Source organism: Mytilus californianus, unplaced genomic scaffold (assembly GCF_021869535.1).
Source record: "Mytilus californianus isolate M0D057914Y unplaced genomic scaffold, xbMytCali1.0.p SCAF_8, whole genome shotgun sequence".
NCBI lineage: Eukaryota > Metazoa > Mollusca > Bivalvia > Mytilida > Mytilidae > Mytilus > Mytilus californianus.
This window is the reverse complement of record NW_026262734.1, coordinates 35,818,524-35,832,955: the sequence shown is the minus strand read 5'-3', so window position 1 is coordinate 35,832,955 and position 14,432 is coordinate 35,818,524. Positions and strand designations below refer to the sequence as shown.

The following is a 14,432-nucleotide window of genomic DNA, read 5'->3' as shown; positions in this document are numbered from 1 at the left end:
TTGCAGTTTTTGTTCCCATACAAACCTTAATCTGTTGTTTAGATGGCTGAGGTTTCAATTTAGGAAATAATTTTGACACCAACTTTGATGTTGGAGGTGTTTCACTTCCATTACTGGTTTCTGCAAGAAAAAATTTAGTTAAAATATCAATAAACGAGTAATATTTTATATCACATAATTATTGTACATGTTATATATTACAAAATATTATGACAAATTTTTTTCAGTTTTCCTTAACAATGATTGATTGATTGGTGTTTAACACCACTTTCAGCATTATTGGCTATTTTCCTTTGGTAGGAAAACTGACAATCTAAGTCAATTAAGATTGGAGTCGAGCACACCTGCCACATGAGTGGCTATTTAATAGAAGATGCTTTGATAATTTGTCAATTGATAACTTGATACTTTGTCATGAAAGCTATGAATCTCGATCAAATCGACAATCATGCAGAGTGATTCATAAAATAAAGTACCTAACATAGACAGCTCTGTCACAATGAAGAAATCAATTTAATTTTACAAATTGGAAATTTGATAAGGAATTTTCTTAGTTAGGAAAATAAATTAAAGACAGTTTTAACAATGTGTTGATTAAATATTTTGAAAAGAATATGTCACATATGCGCACCAATTTGACTGAATATTTGTTGAGATTTCATACGCACAATATACCTTTATCGACTATTGGTGGTTCTTCAAACGTTAGGGAGTTTCTCAGCTACAATCTCATCTAAGGGTGATAGCCCTGAGATGATATACAGCTGAGAAACATCTTCATCTTTGAAAGACCATTGATATTCTCTTTTAACTCAACTAAGAAGAAGCCAAATCACTCGGGTACTGGTAGTGTGATATAGAAAATGATCATTCAGAAAGATCAAAGATAAATTTGAGAAAATAGAGAGAACTATTTTCTGATCACAATCCTTTCTGTATGTTTTAATGTTTTCGTACAGCTCATATCGTTTGCAATGATCACTGTTCTGGGCTACTCCAACATTTTCTACAAGATTTATTTCAATCTGTAAAATTCTCACCTTCTTGGTCATTACACTTCTCCTTAGGAGATTTGGCCTTTAATGTGGTGTCTCCCCATTCCTCTTCATCATCAAAATCACTTGAATGTTTATCATCTGATTCACTTTGAAGCTTATTATCTGAGTCAGAGGTAAATTTACTATCAGTCTCACTACTATCATATTTTCCAGTCCTTTTAGGAAGAATTTTCAAGTTTGAATAAGAATTTTCGCTATCGTCACTGTCATTTTTCCCATCGTCAGACGTAGAATCTGTTGATTTTCTTAGACTAGAAATTTGACTATGAATTTTAAAATCTGTAGAATCAATACTTTCATCTAGACCATTAAATCCTTGAGAATTAGTATCTGACTTAGATTTACTTGCCGTAGTTACTTCTTTAGATATAACTAAAGGAGATTTAGGGTTCGGTACATATGAACTTGTATTCAGACTAGCTGTAGAATCATTATGTGAATTTATTTTCAGTTTTTGTAATAAATTTGATACAGTGTTTTGAGATGCCACTTTCCTTGTCATGACCTTTGTAGGAGATTTTGGCAGCTCTTCATCAGAATCATCACTATCACTATCATCTTCACTCTCAGTTTCATCACTGCTTTCTTCCTCACTATCCTCTTCCTCCTCATCTTCATTTTCCTTATCGTCATCATCCTCTTCTACAGAACTTTCATCCTCCTCATCGGATTGATCTTGTGGTTTTATCACTTTCAATTCTTGTTTCTTCACCTGTTCAGGCTGAAGTACTGGTTGCTCAATATTTTCTGACTCCACGTTCCTGCAAAAACATATATATTGATAATGAAATGAATTCAGAATTATAATGCTCTTTTCATGAATCTGAAAAAGATGCCTTCATGCTTTTATTTTGTAAAAATAAAGACCAATGTAGAGTTGTTTTTTATGAATGAGTTACATCGGTTGACCTGAGGTCAATCAGCATAAACGATGTCATTGAACAATTGGTTCTTTAATACTGTGATGTAATAAAATAAGCATTTTGACATAGAAAATGTACAGGAAAGGGAACAAAAGTTGTCTTTTTTTAAATACAACTAAATCATACATGCAGTATACATGAAGTTCTAATAAAAAAAAAATGGCTTCATTAACTACCTTATACCTAACAAAATTAAAAGTATGTCCATTTTATGTTTTATACCACTTTCCACCAGTATCAAGTTTGAATCTATAACATCAAATGTTTTCTGTTGTAAACTTTCCGGAAAAAGTATTTATTTCCTTCAATGTGAACAAACTCTATATTAGTGCATTTACTACTTCTGCAAAAAAAATAATTTTTGATGCATTTACAAACAAGAGGGTGTCAGAGTGACAGCAAACCGGATTTTCCACAGGAAACAACATATCTAAATTTAAAAATATTTCTTCACAGCGTTTTCATGTTAATGAATGGACACTGTTTGGCAGCTGCAAGTCCGCCCGCCCGCCTTACATTCCCAATTCAATAACCGATTTTTCCTTCGAAAATCCGGTTAAAAACTCACTTTCAGTCTGTGGCACTAAAAATTTGTCAGAAAATGTTATTTCCTTTAATGGTGAAACAAACTCAAAATTGTGTATTCATAACTAATGCAAATATGTTAACATTGTCAGTTTAACTTTCTAGTCAAAGATACTGTACCACATCTTAGCTTTTTAACAACCAACAGAGATATTAAACTACTGTGGATTCATTTATTTTCGTGGGTACCAATTTTCGTGGATGAAAGAAAACTTATATGTTAGTGGATATTTAATTTCATGGTTTTGCCAAAGTCTGCATACAAGCCTTAAGAAAATTTGTCATTTGTTGAACATTTAATTTCGTGGTTTAACTGCACCCACGAAATCCACGAAAATTGATATCTAACGAATAATAATGAATCCACAGTATTCTGTAAAAAATCTGGTATCCACCATTCAAACTCTTGTATTGCTCATTGTTACTTGCAACAAGTGTCCACATAATATTCTAGACTTTGAAGTAAGGTTCAATAATTAAAAAAAAAACTTTCTAGAATTGATCAGAGTGCTGACATGTTAATACAGTTCTACACCATTTATGTGCAACTAACCATAGTTCTTTTCTACATTTTATTGGCAATAAACCATACAGTAGTTTTATACATTGACAACAAACCAATTTTTCAAATCAACTAACCTGTGAGCATTTTGCTGTAAACTCTGATGTTGTTGTGTAGCATTTTTTATTGTAGCTTGAAGCTGCATGGCAACTGATGTTCTGGGAGACTACAAATAAGAAAGAACAAAAAGATAACTATTTATACATTATTTTGATTGGACAAAAGAAAACTACTTAATTGGCAATCATACCACATCTCCTTATTTTTATATTGTCAATTTTCAATGCTTATCTGAAAAATATAATCTTAATATTTTATAACTCAGTCCATCAGTGACCTTATTATATGTATATACACAGTTGAATTAGATATGGTGTGAGATCGCAGCTTGAATCCTAATATAAAATTTACCAACCTTGTATCTACCATAAAAGGTCACTGACAGACTGTGTAATATTTATATCATACCCACGCCTATCTTCTACTAGGAAAAATATGTGTATCTATTACTAAATCTGAATATCTAACTGATGCTGTCTTGTATCGGGCATTATCTTACCTCCTATACATTTCTAGGAATATAATTGGTTAAAAGCAACTGCGTGGAGACCATGTATATTTCATATGGGGTTAGTAGGCGTGGTTTATTTCAATACAAGGTTAGTAGTGGTGTTACGTCCCTTTGTAAAAACAACACAGTGTTGAGGAAAAATCTGAAAGGTTTCAACAGACAAAGAAATTGATGATGAACAATTGAAATAAATTCATAAAACACATCTAAACCTAACAAGTTGTTATTGTTGGCATTTGTTTTTCTATAGACTAATGGAAGTAGGTTCTTAATATTGAAGACTTAATCACTTTGATAGGCCATTAGTCTAAATGCCACATGTTAAGATAGTCGGTAAGAAAAATTTGTTACACAGTGTGCTAGTGACCTAATACGATATATATATTGGGTCAGTAAATTCCATATGGGGATTCAAGCTTCGCTCTCACCCCATATGGAATTTACTGATCCCATATATATCGTATTAGGTCGTTCGAATCTTCATATGGAATTTACTGACCCCATATATATCGTATTAGGTCACTAGCACACTATGTAACTAATATTATCATGAATAATAACTCTTGTACACACCTTGTATTAACTATACACTATTTGTTGCACAACCAATTGAATTTTCTGAAATCTTTAGAAGGTAGGATATAAGTTGATATTTCATTTGGTATGAAAAATAAGATTAAAAATTTACCTGTTGTAAAGGTTTTAAGGGATCATGTTTCATTCTATCTTTCTGTAATATTTTGGTAACAAATGATGACTGACTACAGAATGACATATTGTCTGCACAGTTCTCTAGATATTCAAATTCATCAACCTCCTCTTTTTCTAACACATCATTCTTTGCTCTTTGATTAATCCTTGCAACAAATGAATCATTATCAGAAATGAAATCAGGGGACTTTGACAGTGTTTCCCTTTCCTCAATTCTTTGTTGCTTATTTACATTTCCACTTGGTTTCTGAATTTGTTGTCTCCCTTTGGGAAGTTCTCCTTTTGCAGGAGGTTTATTAAGTTGTCTTTTATCTTGTACTTTTTGATCATTGACATTACTTGCTTGCTGATATTTTGGCAGTGTATCCTCTCTGGCATTTGGAGATTTAATTAGTTTCTGGTTCTTTGCTGGTGAGGTCTTCAAGTTCAGTTTATTTCTGTCTTGCCAGGTCTGCAAATAAAGAAAATCAGAATAATCAATTGCCACAATTAGATGATGATGATCATCATCATGGATGGCTGCTTAATGTCCAGTGGTAAATTAATATGCATACTGAGGACGAGAACATGTTAATGTAATATGAATATTAACCCTGGTTTGTACTAGACCGACACGATGAGCCGGATTTTTAACGTGCTAGTTCACAAGGTAACAGTTCACAGGAAGACATGTCACCTTACCTGGACACATTATTCTGACTCTGACCCTGGGTTCAAACTCACGACCTCCCACACTTGAGGCGAACATGCTACCACGAGACAACCGAGGTGGTGCCAAAATTAGAGGTGTCAGCTTCATTTTCATAAATAACTTATAAAATTAAAACTAATCAAAAATGATCATTTATAAATTCTAGAAACACAAAGCTTACAACTTATTTATCACTCTGTCCTTTTTCTTAGTTGACAAAAAAAGAAAACAACATGTCACACTAACATCATCTCACTTGCCAAACTATTACTTAAAAACATTTTCAATATGTCTTAGAAGCTTTTAAATATCTAAAGCACAAGTATTCAAGCATAAAAGTATCAAAGCTTGTCTGGCACATCAGCAAATCATGTTTTAAATGATTATCTATTAATATCTTTTATATGTTGGCTGATGCAACATTTTATAATAAAATTCATTCTAAATGTTTAAGATAAATTTACCGCTCTTTTCTTGGGTCCTTGACCATCTTCTTTTCCTCCAGCCTTCTGAAGTTTTGTTAAATTGTCTCCCTTTGACATTTTATTCAGTCTATTATCTCCCCTTGCTGCTTTATTTTGCTGACTTGAGTTACTGTCTTGTCTGGCAGACTTATTTTGTTGAGTATCAGGTTTTGATGGTCTATTTTGCTGTGAGGAATTACTATCCACTTTAGGTTTTACAGATTTCAAATCTTTTATTGGTTTGGATTTGGATGGTAAACCATACCTAGCAATACCTTGTCCCTTCTTCAAAAAACATCTCTTTGGACTGTCTACGTTTTCTCCTTTTGATGATTGTAACCTCATCTGTAGACAAAAAAGCATCAATATAAATGTGATTCTAGTTCAGATTATGTTTAATAATTGCCTTTTTTTCTGAGTGTTAGGAGGTAAAGGGAGTTATTTGTTTGTACTTAAAAAAAAAAATAAAACAATGTGTGTCAATCAAAGTTGTCACTATTACAATGTGTTGAACACCTTTAACACAACATCATCTGAATCTGAAAAAAATTGTGAGGTATTACTTGCCTCTAAGATTAAATGTACTATCAAAGAATAAAGATCTATGATGAAATAGTATCAAATACTTTGGTGAAAAAATGTACGAAGAACAGAAAATTCATCTTACATAGTGTTTGATGATTGACCTGCACATGGAAATTCATACTCAAAACATGTTACATAACTGTAATAAAACAGCTTACTGCTGACAACAAAGATCGTTTACTGTGGATTCTTTGATTTTTGTGGGAACCAATTTTTCGTAGATTGAAGAAAAACTATTTTCTTTAAGTGGAAACTCAGTTTTGTAGTTTTGCCAAATTTGACAAACAAAGCTTAAGAAAATTTATACTTTAATATTTAAATTGATGGTTTGCCCCTACCCAACAAATAATAATGTCATCAGTACAGTGAATCTAGTTGATTTACCACAGTAAGTGAGTAAAACCACTGGTAAGAATCAATGATCCCTTGGACAGTTTCTTATAATAGATATGACAGAAAATATATACCCTCTCCTCCTCTGCTCTTAGTTGTTCTTCTAGTAATTCTTCAAAAGTCTTTTTCTCTAAAAAAAAATACATCTCGATATTACATATTTACATATACAGAAAAATATCACCACCAGAAATCATTGAAACCTGCCTAAAATATCATCTACATTGTATATTAAGCCACCTGATGCAACCACTTTTCAATGCCAACAATAGATTTCCCTGTATATTTTAATTTATTAAGCAACCAAATACTTGATGTGACCAGCCATCACAAAAGTTTGTTTGAAACAACCACAGATCACTCAAAGGATCAACTGCTATTGAAAAAGTATTTTATTGTACTGCCACCACTTGAGAACTGAAACATCTTTTACCCAATTAAAGAGTAATAAACTCATGGAATGGCAACTCATGCCATTGCATTGCATGTGCTTAGTATTTATTTTTATGTTTTATCTTACAGCTTTGAAACATAATAGTGCTACTTATTATACTTCCACTCTTTTTGTGTTTTATTTGCATAGCTTTTTATAATTTGTGATTGCTGTGCTTTAGTGTTTTATGTTGCTGCTTTAATGTTGCTTTTAGCTTAGTGCTCATGCATGTATATAATATGTAGTATTTAAATTAGTTCAGCCTTGCCTAACTGTGAATGAAATATATGTTCTATGTCTTTTATGTTTTAATATTAGTATTGTGTATGTGTATTGTGTATGTTTATTGTGTAAATGTATGTATTTGTTAGTTATAAAAGCTCAAAGAGCTTATGTTAATGTTATGTGACATGCCGACTTTAAATAAAGCTTTTGATTTGCCATTATGATAGTCCCTGTTGACATTCTTCAAACTAAAAAAGTGGAGTTTCTTTATCAATAATGCTTTTTTTCTGCCATTTTTGCCTTTTTTAAATTGTTTTCTTGTTTGACAAATACATTTTTTTTTTAAATATCTATTTTTTGTATGTTTAAGTGGTTTATGTACGTTATAATTTGCATTTGACCTTTATATGCAGTTATGATCTCATTATTCATACATTATAACGTTGATAATGTTGACACATTTTTAGGATTATACTTGTATTAAATTCAGTAAGAAGGGTAAAATAATAGCATTGTTATGTTGAAAACCTTGATGACTACAGGTAAATTTCAATCATCAGTGATTCAGAATAATGTTTCGAGAATGATCAAATCTTACATGTGGGTTGTACAATTGTGCAATATCACACTATCATTTGCTTTTCACTGTGCAAACCTGAAATTTGTAGTTTCTTCAAACTGTGTTGATCTGTACCACAATTTTTCTATTTATCTGAATTTTCAATAGAAAATCCTTCTCTTCAGAGAAAGAACAATTATAGATCATAAGATTTTTTATTAAGTTACAATAAAAAGTTCAATCAACAGACCAATACTCTTATTGACAATAACTTACTTCAGGATTCATGACTGACAAATCTATTATGAAGTAAGCTAACCTCCTAATCCAATTACTGGTCTGTCATCTAGTGTAGCACCTGTCACTGGTCTATCTTCCTCTTCTGAGGTCACATGATCTTGGTCCTCCTCCTCCTTGTAATAAATAATTCAACATTTGTTATTCTCAGGAGTGATCAATGTACAAAATCCTATAATATTGATCAAAGTGGATAAAGAATGATTACACCTTATCGCTGTTTGTCTGCCATTACTGGCCATGACAGACATTCCCGTACAATTTTGACATCATAAGAGAAAATGTCTGTTGCAGCAATGCAAAAGTGATTGTTTTACAATGTTAATAGTTCAAATGTCGCAGATCTTGGTTCAAGTGTCTCTGATTCAGAAATAGCAATAGGTCTATGTGTAGCATATTGAAATTTCTGAGGGAAGTTTATCAAAGATTTATCTTAGTTTCAGCTTTTACTTGACATGATCAATATGAATGTGCCACATTTGGAGCAGGAATTACTTACTCTTACAGATCACTAGAGATAACCCACAATTATTGGCAGGATTCATGTTGCTCAGTCTTTGGTTATGTATTTAGTATTTTGTCAACTGTTATTTGTTTTCTCATTGTTTTTTGCAATGGTGTTGTTGTTTTTTGCTTTGTTTTATATTGTTTTTTTATTCTCTGTTTGGTATCTTATGCCTCTTCTTTTTCAACAAAGCAACTTGGATTCAATATCTAATATTTTTTAAACATCTCTTCATTTAACTAAAAATGGACTAACCACTTGCATTACAATAGATTAGAACAAAAAATGATTTATATGGTAACAATAAAAAACAATTGTTGATTACATCAAAATCCTCCTCCTCCTCCTCCTCGTCATCATCATCATCGTAGTCTTCTTCCTGGTCAAGGTTCTGCTCCTCTAACTGGACACTGTCCTCATCCTCATGATAAACTTCTTGACCATTCATCATGTCCATTTGTCTATTAGGCCTGAGGTGATCAGTCTGACCTGATGACCTGAATGACTGAGTACCAAAACCTTCATCTTGCTCCAAATCTTCCGTTAAACTTTTCTTCTACAATATAAAATGTATTATTATTCAATTACTTAAAAAGTATTTACTGATGTTAGGGTTCATATGTCTTAACAAGACAATTGAACTCAGAATTCATCTAATATTTACTATGATTGTTTCTAAAATGAATAAACTGGAATTTCGTTTTCATTTGAACAACTACCCTGCCTCAATATTCTGTAGGGAACAAATCCTTACGGTCATACCAAAAGTACAGTAGCGTCATCCTTTTACAGTCTTGTTCGAAAGATGTCTGTATTTTGTTTTTTATTTGGGGGTAAATTTGAGTTGTCAGGTTGCTACATCCTCTTTATTAATACAGATGCTATGAAAATAACTTTTCTTTTAATTGAAATTCATATTTTTCTGCATGTTATGATTTTCCACAGTTTTTATTATCAAAATCTAACATATTATCATACCATAGACATGTGCATGGTTGAAACTCTACTGACTGGTTTCTTGCTTGGTAGCTGTGGGATTTCTCCAACTTCAGAAGCAGAATCTGGTAACTGTCTAAATCCATCCTCTGTACACTGGCTCCCTACATGAGAATTGGTATCACTAAACAGGTCAGGGTTGGTCTTGATCTCATCATTTTCATCATTCAGTGGGACATACATCACTGGGCATGGCAAGGCAGACTGAATATAATATTATAAATTACAGGCAATTTTTAATTTAATATTTTCCTCATATACAGAAGTAAAATGTTTCAGATCTGCACCATTTTTACTGTCAAAGTCACTTAAATATGAAAAGGATAAGAAACAAGATTTCAATAGTGTTACCTGTAAAGTATTTCACTAAAGTACACAGAGTTGTTTTGCTTATTTGTTTAGTAAACCATTGTTTAATTATAACACATTGTCATAATAGCCATCAAATACTAATTTGAAGTTCTACCTAGAATAAAATGCTTCACTGGGGCGCAGCTTGATACGACCGCAGAGGTCGAACCCTGAACAGTTGGGGCAAGTATGGACACAACATTCAAGCTTGATACAGCTCTGAATTTGGATTGTTATTAAATATTTGACACAGCATAGGTTTCTGACACAGAAAGAATGTGGTCTAAGAACTTGAATTTTTTTAATTTACCTATTATGGTCCAATGTCCAAAATCAAAATACATGGTTAGATTCAGCATATCAAAGAACCCCATATATTCAATTTTTGTTAAAATCAAACAAAGTTTAATTTTGGACCCCAACTTGGACAAACTTGAAAACTTGGCCCATAATCAAAAATCTAAACACATGTTTAGATTCAGCATATCAAAGAACCCCAAGAATTCAATTTTTGCTAAAATCAAACTATGTTTAATTTTGGACCCTTTGGACCTTAATGTAGACCAATTTAAAAAACGGGACTTAAAATTAAAAATCTAAATACACGGTTAGATTTGGAATATCAAAGAACCCCAATAATTCAATTTTTGATGAAATCAAACAAAGTTTAATTTTGGACCCTTTTGACCTCAATATGAACCAATTTGATAGCGGGGCCCACAAATAAAAAATCAAAATACATGGTTAGATTCAGCATATCAAAGAACCCCATATATTCAATTTTTGTTGAAATAAAAAAAAGTTTAATTTTGGACCCCAACTTGGACCAACTTGAAAACTGGGCCCATAATCAAAAATCTAAATACATGTTTAGATTCAGCATATCAAAGAACCCCAAGAATTCAATTTTTGTTAAAATCAAACTAAGTTTAATTTTGGACCCTTTGGACCTCAATGAAGACCAATTTAAAAAAAACGGGACCCAAATTAAAAATGTAAAAACACGGTTAGATTTGGCATATCAAAGAACCCCAATAATTCAATTTTTGATGAAATCAAACAAAGTTTAATTTTGGACCCCAATTTGGACCAACTTGAAAACTGGGCCCATAATCAAAAATCTAAATACATGTTTAGATTCAGCATATCAAAGAACCCCATATATTCAATTTTTGTTGAAATCAAACAAAGTTTAAATACTGGACCCTATCTTGGACCAACTTGAAAACTGGGCCCATAATCAAAAATCTAAACACATGTTTAGATTCAGCATATCAAAGAACCCCAAGAGTTCAATTTTTGTTAAAATCAAACTAAGTTTAATTTTGGACCCTTTGGACCTTAATGTAGACCAATTTAAAAAACAGGACCCAAAATTAAAAATCTAAATACACGGTTAGATTTGGAATATCAAAGAACCCTAATAATTCAATTTAAGATGAAATCAAACAAAGTTTAATTTTGGACCCTTTTGACCTCAATATGAACCAATTTGATAACGGGGTCCACAAATCAAAAATCTAAATACATGGTTAGATTCAGCATATCAAAGAACCCCATATATTCAATTTTTGTTGAAATCAAACAAAGTTTAATTTTGGACCCCAATTTGGACCAACTTGAAAACTGGGCCAAAAATCAAAAATCTAAATACATGTTTAGATTCAGCATATCAAAGAACCTCATATATTCAATTCTTGCTAAAATCAAACAAAGTTTAATTTTGGACCCTTTGGACCTTAATGTAGACCAATTTGAAAACTGGACCCAAAATTAAAAATCTAAATACACTGTTAGATTCGGCATAACAAATAAATAAATGTGATCAAAGATTTTACAAATCTAATGCGCCATACTGTGCAATTAAAGATTACTTCTTGAAATTTTTCAATATTTGAAATTTGAAAAAAAAATAATATTTGAAGAGTAATTCTTTTTAATTTCTGAAATCTGAAATGAGAAAAAATTGACCCCCCACAATTTCTTTTTATCCCCCCCCCCCTTTTTTCCCCCAAAAAATTCTTTCCCTCAAGATATGGTCAAAATCTCAATTCAAATTTCCAATGGAGTTGGCAACCATAATTACCCATTTAAATTTACCATAGTGCTGACTTAATCTATTTTATAATAGAATTAAAAATATAGTGTCAAATCTTTCATATGGATTTTTTTGTAAAAATAAAGATGCAACATTTGCAGATATTTTTACTGGTCTTCCTTTATAAATATGCATTTCTTTAAACATAATTTAAAAGCAGTGTAAGGGAAGTAACCAAAACGTTGTATTTGGATTACCTCCCTTACACTGTTTTAAATTATCTTTATTGTTCATTAACCATTACTTTATACATAATTTAAAAGCAGTGTAAGGGAGATAATTTCAATGATGTATTTGATTTATCTCCCTTACACTGCTTTAAATTATGTTTTGTTCTACAGTATTTGTCCATTAACCAGGACAACCTTGTTTTTCCCCCTTTTTTGCCCCTAATTCCTAAATGGTTTGAGCCATAACCCCCCAAAGCAAATCCTAACCATCCCTTTGTGGTACGGAAACTTGTAGTATAATTTCAGAGAGATCCATACACCGTTCCACAGTTATTGTCTGGAAACTAGAAAATGCTTATTTTTGGCCCCTTTTTGGCCCCTAATTCCTTAACTGTTGGTACCATAACCCCCAAAATCAATCCCAACCTTCCTTTTGTGGTATTTAACCTTATGGTCAAATTTCAAAAAGATCCATTCACTTAAACTAAAGTTAGAGTGCGAAAACCAATGTGTATTCGGACGACGACGCCGGACGACGACGACGACGCCAACGTCATACCAATATACGACCACAAAATTTTTTTGTGGTCGTATAAAAATGGGCTATAGTGAACCTTATCATTATGCAGACTTGACCAACAAATATGACTGATTTAGAAACTATGAAACCAAGAGCAATTTTCAAATAACTCATGAAAGTCTACAATTGTAATTAGAAAATATGGTCAAATTTCCATTAGTCATTTTATTTGACAACAGTGCTCAGAAATGCATTCTTAAACTTGATTATTGTCTTATATCTCTGAGTTTTTCCAGTGATAAATATTTTTTTAAACCTGCAGTAGATTTTCAAACATGCACGTTTTGTTTCTTGTGTTTTTGTGATTGACTGCTGTTTTTGTATTATGACATAACCAAAATCTAACAAATTTTACCTGATTAGCATAGTCCACGTAACTTTGTTGTGATTGTTGTGATTGTTGTGATTGCTGTGTCATGCTCATTGCTTTAGCCAATCCACTGCCTGGTACTTTCTGTCGTTTGGGTGGTGTTCTTGTTTCACCTAAATCTGTATTTACCTGGCCTCCTGATGAAAATATAAGAAATTTAAATCTTTAATAACTGAAATCCTCTTGCAATAGCAAAATGTAAACATTAAATATACACACAGCTAATTTCAAAATACTTCAAATTTTAAAGCATAAAAATATAAGACAGTTCAAAAATCATTTGCTTCATGTGAGGATTTCGAGATAGTGTTTCTAACATGTCATAATCACTAATTATAAAATACTGCATACAAATTATTCTATCAAAATTTAAAATGCAAGTTCCCATTACAAATTTTTCACAAAAATAAATGATTGCATTTTTTTTATTTACAGTGTCTGAATATCATACCCCACTGATTTTTCCGTTGTTTAGCTATAACAGAATGTACATTTTGTTGTTCAAATCTGAGTGACTCTAGTTGATCTTGCTGTTGTTTCATTAACATTTCTTGTTGTTGTATCTGTAACTGCCTGAGTTCTTTAAATCTGTGTAACAACTTGCTTTGTTCCATGGCCTGCTGCTGTTCCAGTAGATCCATAGATGTTTCTAAAATGGTGTAAACCAATTGTATTATTATTTAAACTACTAACTAAATGTCCTATTTAAGGATTTTTTTTTAAATCAAAAGAGAAAAAGAAACTATCAGTTATCAGTTAAAATCCAATGAGGAAACTATTCTGTTGATGATATTCATTGTTTCTCATTAAAAAGATATATAAATTTAATAAAATTAAGCAACTTAAATCAATAAATTGAAACAATGCATTTGCATTGAAATATATACATTTAACTAAGGGGATCCAAACAAATTTCTGTTAATGCATGTGGAATGCGTATTTTTCACTTTTGTGATAGATATTCTTCTGTCAGCAGTGCCATTCATGCGTCTGTAGTTATTATCGTAAGAATACGGATTTCGTTCATAGTTGGTCCGTATCCGATGCGTGATTCAAAAATATTTCAATGGCGGACGAAGGAAAATTTACAAAAATAAACGATGTTTGACAAGCGAAGTTTGGAAAGGAATATGACGTTTTTAATGCAATAAATGGATGAAACATTAACTGAAGGCAATTTTCATTACGTTCTAATGTAGTAACACATTTATTTTGCGGAAAATCAGGATCTTTTGATGTACGCTCTCGAGAAACAAGTGTCGGAAGTGAAAGAAAATACTTCATAAAAAGTTGTTTCTTTGAAAT

General features: G+C 31.8%; 1 protein-coding gene across 1 annotated transcript in view; it reads right to left on the bottom strand.

Moving 5' to 3' along the window:
• LOC127713083 (centromere protein J-like) overlaps nt 1–14,432 on the bottom strand; it is a 37,940-nt gene that overhangs the window by 20,061 nt on the left and 3,447 nt on the right. The window contains exons 3-13 of the mRNA XM_052219679.1: nt 13,579–13,776; nt 13,113–13,264; nt 9,541–9,762; nt 8,888–9,118; nt 8,080–8,173; nt 6,618–6,673; nt 5,566–5,910; nt 4,388–4,861; nt 3,206–3,294; nt 1,041–1,819; nt 26–120 (exon numbers count right to left, since the gene is read on the bottom strand). Coding sequence (XP_052075639.1) covers nt 26–120; nt 1,041–1,819; nt 3,206–3,294; nt 4,388–4,861; nt 5,566–5,910; nt 6,618–6,673; nt 8,080–8,173; nt 8,888–9,118; nt 9,541–9,762; nt 13,113–13,264; nt 13,579–13,776 — 2,735 coding nt within the window. The remainder of the gene's footprint in view (nt 1–25; nt 121–1,040; nt 1,820–3,205; nt 3,295–4,387; nt 4,862–5,565; nt 5,911–6,617; nt 6,674–8,079; nt 8,174–8,887; nt 9,119–9,540; nt 9,763–13,112; nt 13,265–13,578; nt 13,777–14,432) is intronic.